At 44.1% G+C, this 19,632-nt stretch overlaps 1 protein-coding gene across 1 annotated transcript in view; it reads left to right on the forward strand.

The window, feature by feature from the left end:
- Positions 1 to 18,858, forward strand: part of LOC138367743 (putative uncharacterized protein ENSP00000383309) — a 47,283-nt gene extending 28,425 nt beyond the window's left edge. Inside the window, exon 3 of the mRNA XM_069329690.1 lies at positions 18,556 to 18,858. Coding sequence (XP_069185791.1) covers positions 18,556 to 18,858 — 303 coding nt within the window. The remainder of the gene's footprint in view (positions 1 to 18,555) is intronic.
- The last annotated feature ends 774 nt before the right edge of the window (positions 18,859 to 19,632 follow it).

Raw genomic sequence — 19,632 nt, forward strand, 5'->3', positions numbered from 1 at the left:
TATAGCAATAGTTTAGTGTTCATATCTGCGAAACACCACAGTAGCTGTTACGTATATAATTGATTACCTCATTAGTTAATTAACTTCATAAACGTAGTTCCTCGCTCGTTAAGGGTTTGACTCGTTGCCAAACGTATTACAAAATTAGAAACAATGTAACCCGTTGAATGGTCATTAACGGAACTAGTAGTTTATTGGGCAATATTTACATGATTATTCGATTACATATTTATCAATAATTTTGGATTTATAGTTTATATTATATTAGTACCTTGCTGCAATTAAAATAATTTTATAATTATGTTCATTATAATAATTAACATTATTCTTGTCAAACATCATTGGTTATATCGTGTTGTTTATTTAATATTTTTTTTATATAACTAAATATTCATCTCTTTTTTTGTATACAAAAAGTTTTAATCGTCAGCGTTTAACGTGAATATTGTATTCCGAACTTTGAGGCATATCCCATCATTTCTTAGCATGTTCAGAATGCCTACTTTCGTGTCTTTATCATAAATAACTTACATACTTTCTGAAACACTATCTTGCTACACAGTTTAATGAATCAGGTTTTATGTCGAATCATTAAAACAATCGTGTCGTCTCTGTTTTAACTAATAAATAAATGGTGATTAACTGTCATTGTATACCAAAAAAAAAAAATCAGTTTTATGCTGAATTTGTTGCAGTTTGTCAGGGTGTGCAATTAAGCGTTCCTTTCTTTGGAAGATATATAAGAATTCTAAAGATTAAAGATTAAGGCTCTAGTTGATATGGACTAGCCTTGCTCAAGGAGTCTAGCCTCGCTCGGGCCCCAATTAATATTCCCCTAGCCTCGCTCCAGGTCTCAGCTAATCACTAGCCTATCTCCGAGTCATAAAATATCTTCTAAGTGCGTTAAAAAAAAAATATTATCCCATTTTGGATTGCTGCCAGCCGGCTTTCTGTAACCTGAAATATTGGTTCTTATTTTCTGTAGCCTTGATTATGGCTGGGAACTCGCTATCGTACTCTAGTTTACCTCATTTGTAATAAATACCTCTATAGTGTCTCTTTGTTTCCTAAATAGATCCACACTCAAGGCGTTGCTAAAGGTGTTTTTATATATATATATGTGGTTCCTAAGCTCGGTCAGGATGCCAGTAAATCTCCCGTGGCAACAAACAAGGTCACATTTAGCGTCAAACCACAATCAACTCTCAATTTATCGTCTTGATCCTAGCTCGCGGGCTTGATTAATCGCTCTCTACTTCATCTTTCAAGACGTTTTATTTTCCATATAATTACCAAATTTGCATTCTAAGAAGCACGGGCCCCGGGAGATCCTTCCGCAGTCATATGTCAGACGATGTATCTTCCAGCTAATAAATGGGAGGTTTTATCATCTCCTTCAAGAAAATCGCGTTTTTCGCGAACACTGCGACTCCCGGGGAGCAAAAAAACATAACGTTCGCGAAAATGCGATAGCCGTATGTCGTGTGACGTCATGTTTTGTATAAATAGGAAAGAGAGAGAGTTTTTGCTATATTAATCTATGTACTCTAGGCAAATACATACACAGACACACACACACACACATACCTGTTGATTGACGGTTGAGAGGCGGGACCAAAGAGCCAGAGCTCAACCCCCGCAAGCACAACTAGGTGAGTACAAAGAGCCTAACGTCTGGTTGGACAGTGCTCTGGAGTCGTAGTCCTAAGAGGTCCGGGTTCGATCCGATGCGGAGACAGAAAAATGGGCAGAGTTTCTTTCACCCTGATGCACCTGTTCACCTAGCAGTAAATAGGTACCTGGGAGTTAGACAGCTGCTACGCACTGCTTCCTGGAAATGTGTGTGTGTGTGTGTGTGTGCGCGCGCGCGCGCGTGTGTAAGAGAAATATATGTAGTACACATAATACAGGAAAATAGATTGGTTAGAAAGGTTAAGGGAGACATAATCACCACATATAAGATTTTCGGAGGAATTGATCGATTAGTCCAAGAGCTAATAGGTCGATTCTGCAGATACAAAAATTAAACACACACACACACACACACACACACACACACACACACACACACACACACACACACACACACACACACACACACACACATGAGCTACGAGGAGAGACTACGAGAACTGAACCTCACGTTCACGTTAAAAAAAGAAGGGTTAGGGGAGACATGATTACCACATACAAGATTCTCAAAGGAATTGATGGGGTACACAAAGACAGTTTATCTAACACAAGTGGTTCACTCACAAAGAAACACAGTTGGAAAATGAGAACCCAAATGAGCCATATTTGGGTACATCTTTCTAAGCATTAGAAAGAACTTTTTCAGTGTCAGATAAGTTAACAAATGGAACACACTAGGCAGTGATGTGGTGGAGTCAGACTCCATACACAGTTTGAAATGCAGATATAACAAAGCGTGTTGCGTTTGCGTGAGTTAAGAGGAGACTGCGTTTGCGTGGGTAGTGAGTAGCGTGTGTTTGCGTGTCCTTCAGTGCCTACTAGTCCTCCTGGAGACACCCCTGAATAAGAGCCGTTTTTTTTATTATTATTATTTTCTACCACAGACGTGGCCACACATTTACAATGCTAACCATCATATATACATTTTCTTCTGTCCTCCATGGACAGGGTTAGAGATGTGTTAAACATATAGTTCAAGGGTTTTATTGAACAATCAACCACAGAAGATGATTCGGTGTTTTTAAAATGCTAAGCTAACCTGCATACGTAAATACATAGATACACAGATTTACGAATGCCCTACAATAAGAGCCGTGACTGAAGCGTTGTCCCTGCCCTGGAGTCAATAATGTGGCGCCATCTACCAACACCGTTTATATGCATTATCTACAATGAACTCAATCTCCTATGAGTCGAATATGGTATCATTTAAATCTTTTTATGCATCCATGTACAATAAGTCTAATTTACAACACGTACATCTACTATGTATTCAACCCTACATTATATCTACAATGCATTTAATTTATCTTGAGTTCAAACTACCATGACTTCAAACGACACTACCATTAATTTAACACAAATTCCAGCCTACCACGAATGCAGTCATGTGGTCAGTCAGTCAGTCACTCACTCACTCACTCACTCACTCACTCACTCACTCACTCACTCACTCACTCACTCACTCACTCACTCACTCAATCTCTACAATGAATCTTTATCAAGTCACACCTATGTTTCCAGTCTTTCATGAACCCTCACCCTTGTCTAACCGTACTCCATAACGATCTTGTAACAACCACCGTTTGACATAACGATGACCAACGAGGCCCCAATCACTGTCCCTCCTCGCTAACTCTAATCACCAACACGGGTAGTTAGCCCCCGGTAGGGGAGATTTTTTTTTTTTTTAATAAATGTCACAGAAAACTAAATCAATCCAGAGAGGTAATTATTCTTGCTGAGTCTTGGGCACGTTCTCCCGCCTCAGCAGAGCTGGGTGGCGTCTTCAGAAAGCAATAAAATAAATAAAATATGTCATATTTAATAAAGCAACAAAAATGAGGGGGAGAAGAGAATATTCAAGTGTTCAGGGGTGACTCTTCAGGAGCTTCTCTGAATATCCTTTTATTCTCTTCTCCGAGGCTTGGGGTCTATATTATATAATTATATATGTATGTGTGTGTGTGTATTTACTATTTGTGTCTGCAGAATCGAGCTAATAGCTCTTGGACTCCGCCTTTCTAGGCAATCTATTTTTCCTTTATTATGTCTACTACATATATTTCTCTCTAACACACACACGCATCCCCAGAAAGCAGCCCTTGGCATCTGTCTAACTCCCATGTACCTATTTACCTAAGTGAACAAGTCACTTTAAATAGCTAGGTAAACAGGACTTTCAGGGTGAAAGAAACTGCTCATTTGTTTCCGCTACCACCGAGAATCGAAGCTGGGCATGCGGACTATAACCCCTCGAGCGCTGTCCACTCAGCTGCGAGTTCCCTATGTGTATGTGTTTGTACTCACCTAGTTGTATTCACCTAGTTGTACTCACCTAGTTGTACTCACCTAGTTGTATTCACCTAGTTGTATGTGCGGGGGTTGAGCTTTGCTCTTTCGGCCCGCCTCTCAACTGTCAATCAACTGTTTACTAACTACTTTTTTTCCACACCACACACACACATACACATCCCAGGGAGCAGCCTGTGACAGCTGACTAACTCCCAGGTACCTCTTTATTGCTAGGTAACAGGGGCATTCAGGATGAAAGAAACTTTGCCCATTTGTTTCTGCCTGGTGCGGGAGTCAAACCCGCGCCACAGAATTCCGAGTACTGCGCGCTATCCACCAGGCTACCAGGCACCCTGTGTGCTGTGTATGAGTGCGTGTGTGTGTGTGTGTGTGTGTGTGTGTGTGTGTGTGTGTGTGTGTGTGTGTGTGTGTGTGTGTGTGTGTGTGTGTGTGTGTGCGTGCTTTTTAAATGTTTACATTTTTTCTCCAGTCCATCCTCCTTCACCTTCCCTCACCTGTCCTCTCTCACTCCCCCTCCCATTCAATCCCATCCCCTCACCCCTTCCCCTTTGTTATCTCTTCCCTCAATTCCTCTTACATTTTCTCACCTCCCCTCATTTGATGTTCTCTTCCCCTCATCTCTAAATAAGATATGAAACGCGCTGACCATGAGCCCACCTGAGTGAAGTCTTATATGTAGCATATAAACAACAGTGTTTACGTTCGTGTCAGCAGGAATCCGGATCAGGAGCAAAGGCGCAGCTGGGGTGGGAACTCAGCAATCTGCTAATGCTGAGAGCAGAGGCCACCACCCTGTTAATTTATGGCTGGAACCCTGGCTCTCTCAGGTGAGACCAAGGTGATAGGCCTAGCTAGAGGTGTAGGGTGATTAGCTTTTCCGCCCAGGTGTGCTGGAAATGATAGAGAGAGAGAGAGAGAGAGAGAGAGAGAGAGAGAGAGAGAGAGAGAGAGAGAGAGAGAGAGAGAGAGAGAGAGAGGGTTAGAGAGAGAGAGAGAGAGAGAGAGAGAGAGAGAGAGAGAGAGAGAGAGAGAGAGAGAGAGAGAGAGAGAGAGAGAGAGAGAGAGAGAGAGAGAGAGGAGAAAGAGAGAGCACGATATGAAAGGTTGAAATAATGAAAGTAACAGAAAGAATAGAGAGTAACGTTAGAGACTTGTTCTACTAGATCAGAGAGGAAACGAAACCAAGGCAAAATAAATAGGTAGATAGAAAGTTAAGTAAAATAGTAGATGGGTAGTCAGTTGCCTAGGTAGCTACCTGGTAACTTAGGTAGATAGTAGAAAAGTTATAGTAGAACACACGAAGGTAACTAAATAGTTCCAAAGTTGAAGAGACGCTGCTAAGAAGGTAGAAAGTAACCGTGGCTAAATAAATAGATTATACCTGTTGATAGACAAATTAAAATAGATAAGAATGCAAGTGTAATAAAGATTGGTTAACTAAAAGAAAGTATATAGTAAAGTTGATACATCTTCAAGTACTTAATCAAGTAATTAGTTACAACAATTACTTGCTAGGACCGTGCATTTGTAATCATAAATATGAATAGATAAAGGTGAGTTGCATGAGATTTTGATAAATAGGCAGTGATGTAATTTGGCGAATGGGAATATAACAAGATGGATTATTTGGATGGTCATTGTTGAGCAGAGGTACTGTAGGTGGACACCTTTTCTGGAAGATGAACTTTGGAGTGAGAGGTCGAGCTAGTGTGATTGATCCAGTGGTTAGGTGAGTAATTACGCCAGTAATGACGTAGTTGGGTAGTTACCGCAGCGGCCCGCCTCTACCTGAGGTAATATCGTCACGCAAGGTAAATTAACCTGTCACTCGCTTCCCTTGGTCAATGTAAACACACACACACACACACACACACACACACACACACACACACACACACACACACACACACACAGACATACACACACAGTGGGCCAGTGTCCCACTGGCCCACTGTGGCCCCAGGGCCAGTGTCCCTAACCTGCATACCATGCAAGCTGATGGAGAAGATTGTGCGAAAAAAACTAGTGGAGCATCTAGAGCGAAAGAACTTTGTAACACAGCATCAACATGGGTTCAGGGATGGCAGGTCCTGCCTCACAGGGTTACTTGAATTCTACGACCAGGCAAGAAAGAGAAGGGTGGGCAGACTGCATATTTTTGGATTGTCAGAAAGCCTTTGATACAGTACCACACAAGAGGCTAGTGAAAAAGCTGGAGATGCAGGCTGGAGTGAAAGGAAAGGTACTTCATTGGATCCCGGAGTACCTAGGCAACAGGAGACAACAAGTCAGTGTGAGGGGTGAGGTCTCAGATTAGCGAGACGTTACAAGTGCAGTCCCGCAGGGATCAGTCCTTGGAACTATACTGTTTCTGGTATGTGTAAATGATCTCCCAGAGGGTATAGATTCGTTTCTCTCAATGTTTGCCGATGATGCAAAAATTATGAGGAGGATTGAAACAGAGGATGATGGTAGGAGGCTACAAGATGACCTAAACAAACTGAATGAATGGTCCAACAAATGGCTGTTGAAGTTCAACCCGAGTAAATGCAAAGGTAATGAAACTAGGCGGAGGAAACAGGAGGCCAGACTCAGGATGCCGAATGTGAGATGAAGTACTTCATGAAACGGACAGAGAGAAAGATCTAGAAGTTGACATCACACCAAACCTATCTCCTGAAACTCACATAAAAAAATAACATCTGCAGCGTATGCAAAGCTGGCTAAAATCAGATCTGCCTTCAGGAACCTGTGCAAGGAATCTTTCAGAACCTTGTTTACCACATATGTAAGACCAATCCTGGAGTATGCGGCCCCAGCATGGAGCCCGTACCTTAGTCAAGCACAAGACGAAGCTGGAAAAAGTTTAAAGGTATACCACTAAACTAGTCCCAAAACTAAGAGGCATGAGACGACACTGGAAGACAGAAGAGTAGGGGGAGACATGATCACTATCTACAAAATTCTCAGAGGAATTGACAGGGTAGATAAAGATAAACTGTTTAACCTGGATGGTACGCGAACAAGGGGACACAGGTGGAAACTGAGTACTCAAATGAGCCACAGGGACATTAGAAAGAACTTTTTCAGTGTCAGAGTAGTTAACGGATGGAATGCATTAGGCAGTGATGTGGTGGAGTCCATACTGACTCCATACACAGTTTCAAATGTAGATAGGATAGAACCCAGTTGGCTCAGGAATCTGTACACCAGTTGATTGACAGTTGAGAGGCGGGACCAAAGAGCCAGAGCTCAACCCCCGCAAGTACAACTAGGTGAGCATACAGAGCCTAAGGTAATGCCCTGACAAGCGTTCCCACTCACCAATCACTGTTATGGCACTATTAAAAAAAACAGAAACATGCAGAATTCCACAGGTAATGTTTAGGCAATATTCTCACCTTCGCGAACCTAATTGGTGGTCTAATGTCGTGCTGAGGTGCGACGCACACCTGGGCGCGCGCGCACACACACACACACACACACACACACACACACACACACACACACACACACACACACACACACACACCTGACTCCTCCGTCACTACACCTGCAACAACCTTTACGCATTACGCTCCTCTTGCGTGAGTGTGTGTGTGTGTGTGTGTGTGTGTGTTTCCTACAGTGTATTGCTGCGACTTCTTTGTGTTTGCATACATCAGATGTCCATTTCCTGCTTTTTAATTGCAATCAATGTCTGCTATTATGTTAAGGTTAACTGTGAAGACGTCATTGACAAGAAAACGAAGAAATATGAAAATGAAATCGTAGCAGAAGGAAAACATGATTTTACCTTCAATTATACGAGGCAAACGGAGTGTAATTTCTGCTTCTGTTCGACCAGAATTATGCTTTTCCTGTTGGCAGAGCTCTAAATTATAGTCCTTAAATTTGAGGAATAATGAAACTGGTGTAGTTGGGATATGTGACTCTGGCTACCACCTTACGCTCACATGTGTGTGTGCTCACCTAGTTGTGCTTGCAGGGGGTTGAGCTCTGGCTCTTAGGTCCCGCCTCTCAACTGTCAATCAGCTGGTATACAGTTTCCTGAGCCAACTGGGCTCTATCATATCTACACATGAAACTGTGTATATGTGTGTGTGTGTGTGTGTGTGTGTGTGTGTGTGTGTGTGTGTGTGTGTGTGTGTGTGTGTGTGTGTGTGTGTGTGTGTGTGCGTGTGTGTGTGTGTGTGTGTGTGTACTCACCTAATTGTGCTTGTGAGGGTTGAGCTCTGGCTCTTTGGTCCCGCCTCTCAACTGTCAATCAACAATGTGTGTGTGTGTCTGTGTGTATTCACCTAGTTGTATTCATCTAGCTGTATTCATCTAGTTGTATTCACCTAGTTGTGCTTGCTGGAGTTGAGCTTTGGCTCTTTGGTCCCACCTCTCAACTGGTGTTCAGATTCCTGAGCCTACTGGGCTCTATCATATCTACATTGGAAACTGTATATGGAGTCAGCCTCCACCACATCACTGCCTAATGCATTCCATTTATTAACTACCCTAATACTTAAACAAAGTATTTATAATGTCTCTGTGGCTCATTTGGGTACTCACTTTCTGTGTCCCCTTGTTCAGTTCCACACGTGCGAAATAGTTTGTCTTTGTCCTCACTGTAGACGCACGCACACACGCACGCACGTGTGCGTGCGTGCGTTCGTCTATTTACTATTTGTATTTATTATTTGTATCTGCAGAATCGAGCTATTAGCTCTTGTTAACTCTATCATAATCGAGTTATTAAATAGCACTCAATAAATATCATTCAAGAAATTGCAATAAATAATTAACGTTAAAGAAAAAAGCACTCAAGTAGGAGCACTCAAGAATTAACACTGAAAAAATAGCACTAACAAAAATAGCATTCTAGACAGCCAATAATTTGACTTTTACAACAATCCCAAGTCCATGCCCCCAAGTACATTCCAACACAAATAATGAAGAATACACAAAATGATTATATATAATAATAATTATCAGCCTTTATTTATGCAATAAAATGGTCAAATTTCCCTGTAAGTCTTTTATTAGCCTTTTAGCCTCTGAACAGACTGAGTATTTAGACAGCAAAGAATAAACTATAATTTAATTTGCATTTTACATATTTACTGAATTTTTATGTAAATATATTTTTGTTATTGGGTTTCAAGACTTTGTATTAAGTAAATATTATTTGATGTATGTATGTGTTTTATGTACTTAAAAATATGAACTGCTGTGGTATGAAGGTTGTGAAATAGTCAGCCCTTAATATCTCTCTCTCTCTCTCTCTCTCTCTCTCTCTCTCTCTCTCTCTCTCTCTCTCTCTCTCTCTCTCTCTCTCTTTTCTCTCTCCTCTCTCTCTCTCTCTCTCTCTCTCTCTCTCTCTCTCTCTCTCTCTCTCTCTCTCTCTCTCTCTCTCTCTCTCTCTCTCTCCAGCCAAGTAGGGAAGCACAGCCACTCAGTGATTCATGTATGTAAATAAAGTGGAATCATGCACAAAAAAGTTTGAGACGGCGAAGGAGAAGAGGGAGTTTGACGCTGCGCATTCCAGCGCTCTCGATGAAGTCGTCAAGGAGGAGACGACGCCGGCGAGGTGCGCGCCAGCTGCCCGCTGGGAGCCACTCTGCGCATCGAGGGGGCGGGGCTTGGGAGGTGTGTGGGCGGAGTCACGGGGTGCCCACAGTAATGGTCGTGGTGGACTTCACACCTGGGAGATGAAGTTGTCTTGTGGGATACGGCAGGCGCACGTGCACGCACCTACGTACCCACCAACGCGCACTTGCACACGTGTGTACGCATCAACGCATGGATGTGTAGTTCAGAAAAGCGCATGTCTGTATACTTGAATATTTCAGGACCTGATGAATCCTCTTTGTTTACCAATATCAGCTGACTTATGACATCGTCCGAAAACGCACAACATGGGCGCGTTCACTCACAAATTACAACACACAAAAAAACAGAAAATAAAAATGTATTTATATTTTTTTGGGCGCACATTTAAATTTATTCAGACGTTTATAGTCGGGTCTATGTCTTGATGTTTGTAGGAATTTATAAGACATTTTGTGTGTTTATGTTTGTTGTTGTTGTGTCAATTGGGCATTATTTGCAGTCATAAACAAATGTCTGGTCGTTTGTTTAAGTTTTAACGATATGTATTTCCTTGTGTTTTAATGTTTTAATCGAGTCAGCCTTTATATATATATATATATATATATATATATATATATATATATATATATATATATATATATATATATATATATATATATATATATATTATATATATGTCGTACCTAGTAGCCAGAACGAACTTCTCAGCCTACTATGCAAGGGCCGATTTGCCTAATAAGCCAAGTTTTCATGAATTAATGTATTTTCTCAAATTTTTTTCTTATGAAATGATAAAGCTACCCATTTCATTATGTATGAGGTCAATTTTTTTTTATTGGAGTTAATATTAACGTAGATATATGACCGAACCTAACCAACCCTACCTAACCTAACCTAACCTATCTTTATAGGTTAGGTTAGGTTAGGTAGCCGAAAATGTTAGGTTAGGTTAGGTTAGGTAGGTTAGGTAGTCGAAAAACAATTAATTCATGAAAACTTGGCTTATTAGGCAAATCGGGCCTTGAATAGTAGGCAGAGAAGTGCGTTCTGGCTATTAGGTACGACATATATATATATATATATATATATATATATATATATATATATATATATATATATATATATATATATATATATATATATATATTTTCTAATGCACTGATGAGCTCGGTTTGTGGATGAGCTGCACATGAGCAGATATTCCTTGTTTTTCTGTTGCTTGTATTGTATATATCAGTTAATTCCTCATTAAGAACATTGAGCCAGTTCCTTATTTACACTACTGAGCCAGTTCCTTATTCACACCAATGAGTCAGTTCCTCATTTTAGAGCACGCAGGAGGCCAGGGCCACACCCTGGGCGGCCAGGGTGTGTGTGGGGGGGGGGGGGTACTCCACTGACCTTGGACCTTATACACAGTAATTGCGACCCTCCAAAACTGCCCAGTGGCAGCTTGGGTGTAAGTGCCCGCTGTGTTGCACCTGGTCCGTCTGTGGTACCTTTGCACCTGGTCCATCTGTGGTACCTTTGCACCTGGTCAGTCTGTGGGTACCTTTGCACCTGGTCCATCTGTGGTACCTTTGCACCTGATCCATCTGTGGTACCTTTGCACCTGGTCAGTCTGTGGTACCTTTGCACCTGGTCCATCTGTGGTACCTTTGCACCTGGTCCATCTGTGGTACCTTTGCACCTGGTCCATCTGTGGTACCTTTGCACCTGGTCCGTCTGTGGGTGCCTCAGTCATTGGGGTTAAGTCCCACAGCTGCCAGCTTTTCCGGTACAGAACTTTCATTTGGCCCTCACCCCCCCCCCCCCCCATAGTCTCGGGACCAATCCCACCAGCATCCCTGGATACGGTCCCTTTTTAAACTGCTATGGAGGACCCAGTAGCAAAAATCCCGGGAGTAACTCCAGTAACAATCCTGGCACCAATCCCAACTTTCCCATGGCACAGTCCTACCAATCCCCTGTGGACGATCCCAGCAATAATCCTGGAACCCAGCCAAAAGATTGGGAATGGTAACTGCAGCAGGCCCCTGTGAACCATCCCAGTCCCCTGTGGACCATCCCAGTCCCCCTGTGAACCATCCCAGTCCCCTGTGGACCATCCCAGTCCCCCTGTGGACCATCTCAAGCCCCTGTGGACCATTCCAGGCCCCTGTGGACCATCCCAGGCCCCTGTCGACCATCCCAGGCCCATGTGGACCATCCCAGTCCCCTGTGGACCATCCCAGGCCCCTGTGGACTATCCCAGGCCGATGTGGACCATTCCAGTCCCCTATGGACCATCCCAGTCCCCTGTGGACCATCCCAGGCCGATGTGGACCATCCCAGGCCCTCGAGGACCATCCCAGGCCGATGTGGACCATCCCAGTCCCCCTGTGGACCATCCCAGGCCCCTGTGGACCATCTCAGGCCGATGTGAACCATCCCAGGTCCCTGTGGACCATCCTAGGCCCCGGTCGACCATCCCAGGCGCCGGTCGACCATCCCAGACCCCGGTCGACAATCCCAAGCCCCCTGTGGACCATCCCAGGCCCCTGTGGACTATCCCAAGCCCCTGTCGACCATCCCAGGCCCCTATGGGCCATCCCAGGCCCCTGTGGACCATCCCAGTCCCCTGTCGACCATCCCAGGGCCCTGTGGACCATCCCAGGCCCCTGTGGACCATCCCAGGCCCCTGTGGACCATCCCAGGCCCCGGGACAGGATCCTAGGAGGGCTCGGGGAGCGTGAATTCGGACATATCCGGGGGGGAGGGGTGTATGTGGGCGGTGACGTGAGGGCGACCACACCGGAAACCACACTCCCTCCGACCACCCACACGCAAACACGCCCGCACGCACACCCACGCACGCGTACCCACGCACGCACGCGCGCATTAATACCCACATTAAGTTTTAAATGGTAGAGTTCAGTAGCTTCAAGAATCTTTACACCAGTTGATTGTCAGTTGAGAGGCGGGACCAAAGAGCTGAAGCTCAAACCCCTGCAAGCACAGCTAGGTAAGTACAACTAGGTGAGTACATTCACAAGTACACGGCTCTTTTTCCATACGCAAATTGCAGAAGCGGACGACATTCATAATTTCACAAGTAGATAAAAATGACGATAAAGGCAGGAGTTATTGTATTAGACAACTAGCGGCTAGAAAGGCGGGGCCCAAGACCTGAAACTCGATTCTGCAAGCACAAATGGCTGAGTACACACTGAAGCGCGCGAATATCCTCACACTCATACGCACTAAAACACACACACACACACACACACACACACACACACACACACACACACACACACACACACACACACACGCACGCACACACACAAGGGGAAAATGAGTACCCACATGAGCCACAGGGACTGATTAGAAAGAACTTTTTCAGTGTCAGAGTAGTTAACAGATGGAATGCATTAGGCAGTGATGTGGTGGAGGCTGACTCCATACACAGTTTCAAGTGTAGATATGACAGAGCCCGATAGGCTCATGAATGTAGATATGATAGAGCCCAGTAGGCTCAGGAATCTGTACACCATTTGATTGACAGTTGAGAGGCGGGACCAAAGAGCCAGAGCTCAACCCCCGCAATCACAACTAGGTGAGTACACACACACGAACAGAGGTTCCATAGGCACAGAGAACACTAAACACCAAAGGCTCACGGCTGTTCAACCTCAACCAACCATATAAAAGAGTGTACCCAGAACACAAGTGAAGGTGTTCACGAGACAATTAGGCAAGCTCCTGCAGGAAATGCCAGAGCCTCTCCAAGGAGCAGCCTTTCTGATCACGTTATCAAAAGACAGGCCCGGCCCCAGGCCAGGCTACTGCTCCCTCAGCCAGGTCCCAGGTCAGGCTTCTATTCCTTCAGCCAGGTCCCAGGTCAGGCTTCTGTTCCCTCAGCCAGGTCCCAGGTCAGGCTTCTGTTCCCTCAGCCAGGTCCCAGGTCAGGCTTCTGTTCCCTCAGCCAGGTCCCAGGTCAGGCTTCTGTTCCCTATAACCCAGGTCCGCTCCCTAACCCAGGTCCCAGATCATGCTTAAGGAGCAGACGTCTCGGAACCTACCACAGGTAAATACTAGGTTCCCCATACCGTACCACAATACCCGGCAATACCGCCTCAGATGCCAGTAATGCTTTTGGCACTACAAACTGGAGGTTATGGGTGCCACTGTGCACAGGAAGGAGGGAGCCACATCTGCAACGCGACCGCGTGTCGCAGGGCGCGTCCTAGCTATGCCCAATACGTGCAGCAGAGGGATTATAGCCCATGCGTGCCCCTAGCGTGAGTGCTGTGCATGCCCCCAGGTGTAGTCTACGCATGCCGTGGAGAGCCCTGTGTGTGTACATTGGCGTACCATAAGGGTACAGAAGCTTTGGTATCCGATATAGCTCGCTCCGTTTTTTTTAATTTATTAGTTAATGGGGGTTACCCGGCTGTGCCCGGGCTTCTTTCCCCCCCCCCCCTCCATTTTTTAAAGTATCATTTTTATTATTATAATAACAGTAGAAGAGTGCTCATTTATATTTTTATTTACGTGTGTTGTAGCGTGCATGAATAAGATGTTTGAGTGTGTATTGGCCGCATACTCCAGGATTGGTCTTACGTATGTGGTATTGTGTGTGGTGTGTGTGTGAGTGTATTTTCATATAAGCATACAATCTTTTCAGTTAAGAGTACCGCTGGGTTTCACGGGCGGCGGCAGTACTCGCCACAAGAGCTGATCACAGACGGAAGTAGAGTCGTTGTTCACCTTAGCGTCCTCGCCCGCGGAGACCAGGTGGCCAAAAAACAAAAAACAGATGCGCTATTATCATCATTGACGATGATTACAAGTGCAATACTACAAATTTTAGCAGATATTAATTTACTTAATCTCACTTTGAAACAGCGGTTTAATGGGGAACTATAATAAAGTCATTTACTGGTGATTTCCGGTGAGGTCTGGCGGTGCTGTGTAACAAGGTGGGCCCTGGGAGGGAGAGAGAGGGGTGGGTGGATGGTGGGCCCCTTAGGGAGGAAGGTGGGCCCCAGGTAGGAAGGGCGAAGGGCCATTAAGGGTGAAGGTGGGCCCATGGATAGAGGGAGGGAGGAAGCTGATAATGGTATAACTCGCTGCTAGTCCATAATCATCCGAGGCCGGTAATTGTTCAAATGATCCGGAATAACATTGTGAAAAAAATGCGTCGGAAAGTGAGAATAAGTTGTCAGCCGACGGCTGCCTTCAACCCGAGGACGCCAAGAGGGCAGCAGAGCGAGCGAGCCCGCAGCAGACAAGCAGGGGCCCACCCAGTAGCCAGCCAGCCAGCCCACAGAAGCATCTAGCCTTGAGGGGAGTGGTGGCTGCTCCTTGAGGGCCCCAGCACTAGCTCAACCCTAATAATCTATATTTCCCATCCACTTGCCACCATTAAGCTAGAATAAGCCGGAACGACTAATATCGAGTGAAAATGCAGCTGTCATCCTGACGATGCCGACGCTGGAGATGGCAGGGGTTGTTAATGTTGCCGTGGCCTCCAGCTGTGGCCAGTTGGCAACTGTGCCCAGGCGACACGCTGGCAAAAAAAAAGATAATAACATAATTGTGGTCCAATGACTGAATTATCCGTGAAAACCAACGCAGGATGCGATGGGGAACTCTACCCACAAGGGGTAGTCAGAGCGGAGCTCTAGAAGAACTCTACACACAGGGATACTCTCTAGAGAGGCTCTACATGTGAACGATTGTCCTAGAAGAGCTCTAGACATACTCTAGACTGGAGGATTCCAGTCCTATTCTAAATAGGGCCTGCGAAAAGCCAAAAGACTAAATCGGACGAATTTCAATTACCCAATTTCATCATATTTAGCTCATCACTAGATGAATCATCTAGTGACTGAAGAGAGAACTTGGAACGCATTCCTAAACAAATCAAGTTTTGAACGCTTCACATATTATAAAGAATAATGTTCCTATCATTCTTATCGCATCTGATGTAGATTTCAAATCATACACTTCTTTAAAATTTACGATTAATAGGACAAAACAAAAACATAGAAGATGTATTGCAAGGAAGATATATAGTCTTCATCTTAAATAAGTTAGATTTCAAATCCACATAGAAATCCCTTCTTACATCACCCAGACGCTCTCGCTTCAAGACGGGGCCACCCCCACTCCCCAATTTTCAATCAATTACACCCCAAAAAAAAATTCTTAGGCCATTAAAATCAGCTTTTAGCAAATCTGGCACTTTAACAGAATTTTCTCCTACAAATCTATTTCATTCTATGCTAAATCTGATTTCTTTGTGATCACTGTTCTCTAGCTCATTCCCTATTTCGATGTCATTAATTTGTGTCTCCCTGTTAGTTAACACCACGTCTAAAATATTATTTTCTCTCGTTGCTTCTTTAATGTGTTGCTTAAGGAAGCAATCGTCCATTAAATCTTCTGCGGCGTTATTCCCTGTTCTGTTAAGCCAGTTTATTCCCCTAAAATTGAAGTCACCCATGACGCAAATACTGTTTGACATAGATGCTCTAGATATTTCATCCCATAGATGCTTTGCTTCCATTCTAACTTTGATGGCCGGTAGATAACTCCTTTTATAAGCGTTTTAGTTTTTTCATTTAATTCTAACCAAATAGTTTCTGTGTGTGGCTCAGGTTTGATTCCCTCTTTGAGACAACATTTCAAATTTGTCCTGACATATATGATGCTCCCCCCTCCTCGTCTAATATATCTATCTGTATGAAATAGTTGAAATCCGTTTATTTGATATTCGGCTAATAGCTCTGTGTTTTCTATATTTATCCATGTTTCTGTAAGTGTAATAATATCTATTGTTTCTGTGCAGGACTAAGAGCATTTAAATCAGTTTATTTGTTTCTAAGACTAATTCTGTTCGTGGAATATATCTTAAGTGTTTTGCTATTATGAGGCCCTTCTCCTTTACTGTTTCTTTTACCTAACATTTTCGCGTACCAACTAATACATTTAATGGTTCCTTTACCCATATATATTCCCATACATTATCAACTAACAGTTTAAACCCCCCTCCAACCACAGATCCCAACGAGTTGGCAACAGCAACAACCCCAGCCCTTGATAAATGATCCCCATCTCTAGCATACATGCCATTCCCTCCATAGAATTGTTCCCAGTTATCAACGAATGATATTGCATTTGATTTACAATATTTGTCTAGTCGGCAACTGACACCAAGTGCCCTCGACAACCATTTATTGTCAACTCCCTTTATTGGAGGAATACCACATCTGATCTTTCTCCTAAGTCTATGGCTATCTTAAACCTTTGTATCAGTGCCTCACTCCTTACTCGTCCTACATCATTTCCACCGGCATACAAATAATGGGTTTGTTCCCATTTCCAGCCATATCATTCATGTTTACAAAAATCACCAATTCCTGCTCCCGGATAGCAAACCCTTCTTAGTCTGTTTTCCCCCAAATCTCTGACACAAAAAGCTCTATCCAATAACCTCACCTGGGAATCGCCTAACGATCAAAAATTCGTTTAGCTACTTCCCTTACCAGCGCTCCCTTCGTTGGCTTGTCTCTCGGGTGAACTGCTGTCTCCCTACAATACTCGTCTTCCAGCACGGCGAATGAGTTTAAGGTCTTTAGCACAGCTGTAGGCGGCCTTGTCAGACTTTTCTTGAGTCCTCCACCGTCCTTTGCGACACTTCAAGACGAAGACTTCCTAATGCTGCTCTCCTCCTTCTCTGCTTCCTATTAGGTGTAAACACGTTGTCTCATCCTGCCTTATCTCCTACCCGCAGTGAATCCAACTCTGAAGTCATTACTCTACCAATTACCAACTACCTGGACCATCACTCATTCATGAATTTGTGCCTTAGAGGTGATTATGAGTAATGAATAATGAGAAGGAATGAATAATTGGGGAAGGAAATCGGCAAAGAAGTATATACAGCAAGTACCAATGTGCCAGGATCAATGGGTTAATTTGGGTTTGGGTTCTCTTACAGGACGCTATCCAGCCGTCCATCTATCCATCTGCCTATCTTCCTATCCATCTGTGCATTTTCCATTCATCTATTTATCAATCCATCTATCTGTCAATGTATCCATGCATCTGTCTATACCATCTATTTATCCATCCACATACTCATTTTTCTATCCATCTTTCTATTTATCCATCGACTCATCCATCTGTCCATTTATTCATTTATTCATCCACCTATTCATCTATATATTTATCCACCTATTCATCCACCTATTCATCCATCTATTCATTCTTCTATTTATCCATCGACTCATCCATCTGTCCATTTATTCATTTATTCATCCACCTATTTATCTATATATTTATCCACCTATTCATCCAACTATTCATCCATCTATTCATTCTTCTATTTATCCATCGACTCATCCATCTGTCCATTTATTCATTTATTCATCCACCTATTCATCCATCTATTCATCCCTCTATTCATCCATCTACTCATCCATCTACCCATCAATCTATCCATCTATTCCTCTATTCTTTCTCCTAATCAACTTGATGAGAATTTTCTAACAAACGTCTCACACTGCATTTACTAATTCTCACCAAATTAATTGAGATAGAGAGGACTCAATATTGCTCAGCTTATAACGAGTAACCAATACACAGTTCTACATTTCCAGCATTACTGCATTCACTAATCTTTGGTTTATGCTAAAAGCTTATGCTGATTGTCTGGAAACTTTTTTTTTTTTATTAATTGGTTGGGCACCATTCCTTTCCTCGTCCCATCCCAAATCCTTATCCTGACCCCTTCCTGGTGCTATATAGTCATATTGGCTTGGTGCTATATCCCGATAGTTCTCTTCTTCTCTACTTCTATCTTTTTTTGTAACATATACAAATTTTGGAATGTGGCTGATTTTGTGAATGTGTTTGTGCACTCAACTATTTGTACTCACTTATTTGTGCCTGTAGGATCGAGCGTTGGCTCTTGGATCCCGCCTTTCTAGCCTCCGGTTGTTTAATGATATGACTCCTGATGGGATACCTTCAAGGTGTGGGCCACCGTCAACAGGAGCGCGGGCCACCTTTAAGAAGGGTGTGGCACACCATCAAGAAGGGTGCGGGCCACCATCAAGAACGTGTGGGCCACCATCAAGAAGGGTGTGGCCCACCATCAAGAAGGGTGTGGCCCACCATCAAGAAGGGTGTGGCCCACCATCAAGAAGGGTGCGGCCACCTTCAAGAAGAGCGCGGGCCACCATCAAGAACGTGTGAGCCACCATCAAGATGGGCGCGGACCACCATCAAGAAGGGTGCGGGCCACCATCAAGAAGGTGTGGGCCACCATCAAAAAGGGTGCGGGCCACCATCAAGAAGGTGTGGGCCACCATCAAAAAGGGTGCGGGCCACCATCAAGAAGGTGTGGGCCACCATCAAGAAAGGTGCGGGCCACCTTTAAGAAGGTGTGCGCCACCATCAAGAAGAGTGCGGGCTACCTTCAAGAAGGTGTGCGCCACCATCAAGAAGGGTGCGGGCCACCCTGACAACCACACCGACCACAAGAGCTTGTTCACTAACCCGAGCGTAAAACTTGTAATTCCGTGGGTTATCAACCCGATCACCCGCACGCCGGGGTCTATCTCTGGGCCCTGGAGTAAGAGCAGCAGGAGGAGGAGGAGGATAAATAAAAGATGATTAAAAGAAGCAAAAGGAGGATTAATTAGAGAAGAAGCAGAAAAACGATAAGATGGAAGAGAAAGAGGAGCAGCAGATGAAGAATCTGGAGTTGATCCCATCAAGGAGAGGGTTGAGCAGAGAGACAGGCCTACTAGTGTGAGGGTTGAGCAGAGAGACAGGCCTACTAGTGTGAGGGTTGAGAAGAGAGACAGGCCTACTAGTGTGAGGGTTGAGAAGAGAGACAGGCCTACTAGTGTGAGGGTTGAGAAGAGAGACAGGCCTACTAGTGTGAGGGTTGAGAAGAGAGACAGGCCTACTAGTGTGAGGGTTGAGAAGAGAGATAGGCCTACTAGTGTGAGGGTTGAGAAGAGA

Source organism: Procambarus clarkii, chromosome 23, assembly GCF_040958095.1.
Source record: "Procambarus clarkii isolate CNS0578487 chromosome 23, FALCON_Pclarkii_2.0, whole genome shotgun sequence".
In the NCBI taxonomy this organism is placed as follows: domain Eukaryota; kingdom Metazoa; phylum Arthropoda; class Malacostraca; order Decapoda; family Cambaridae; genus Procambarus; species Procambarus clarkii.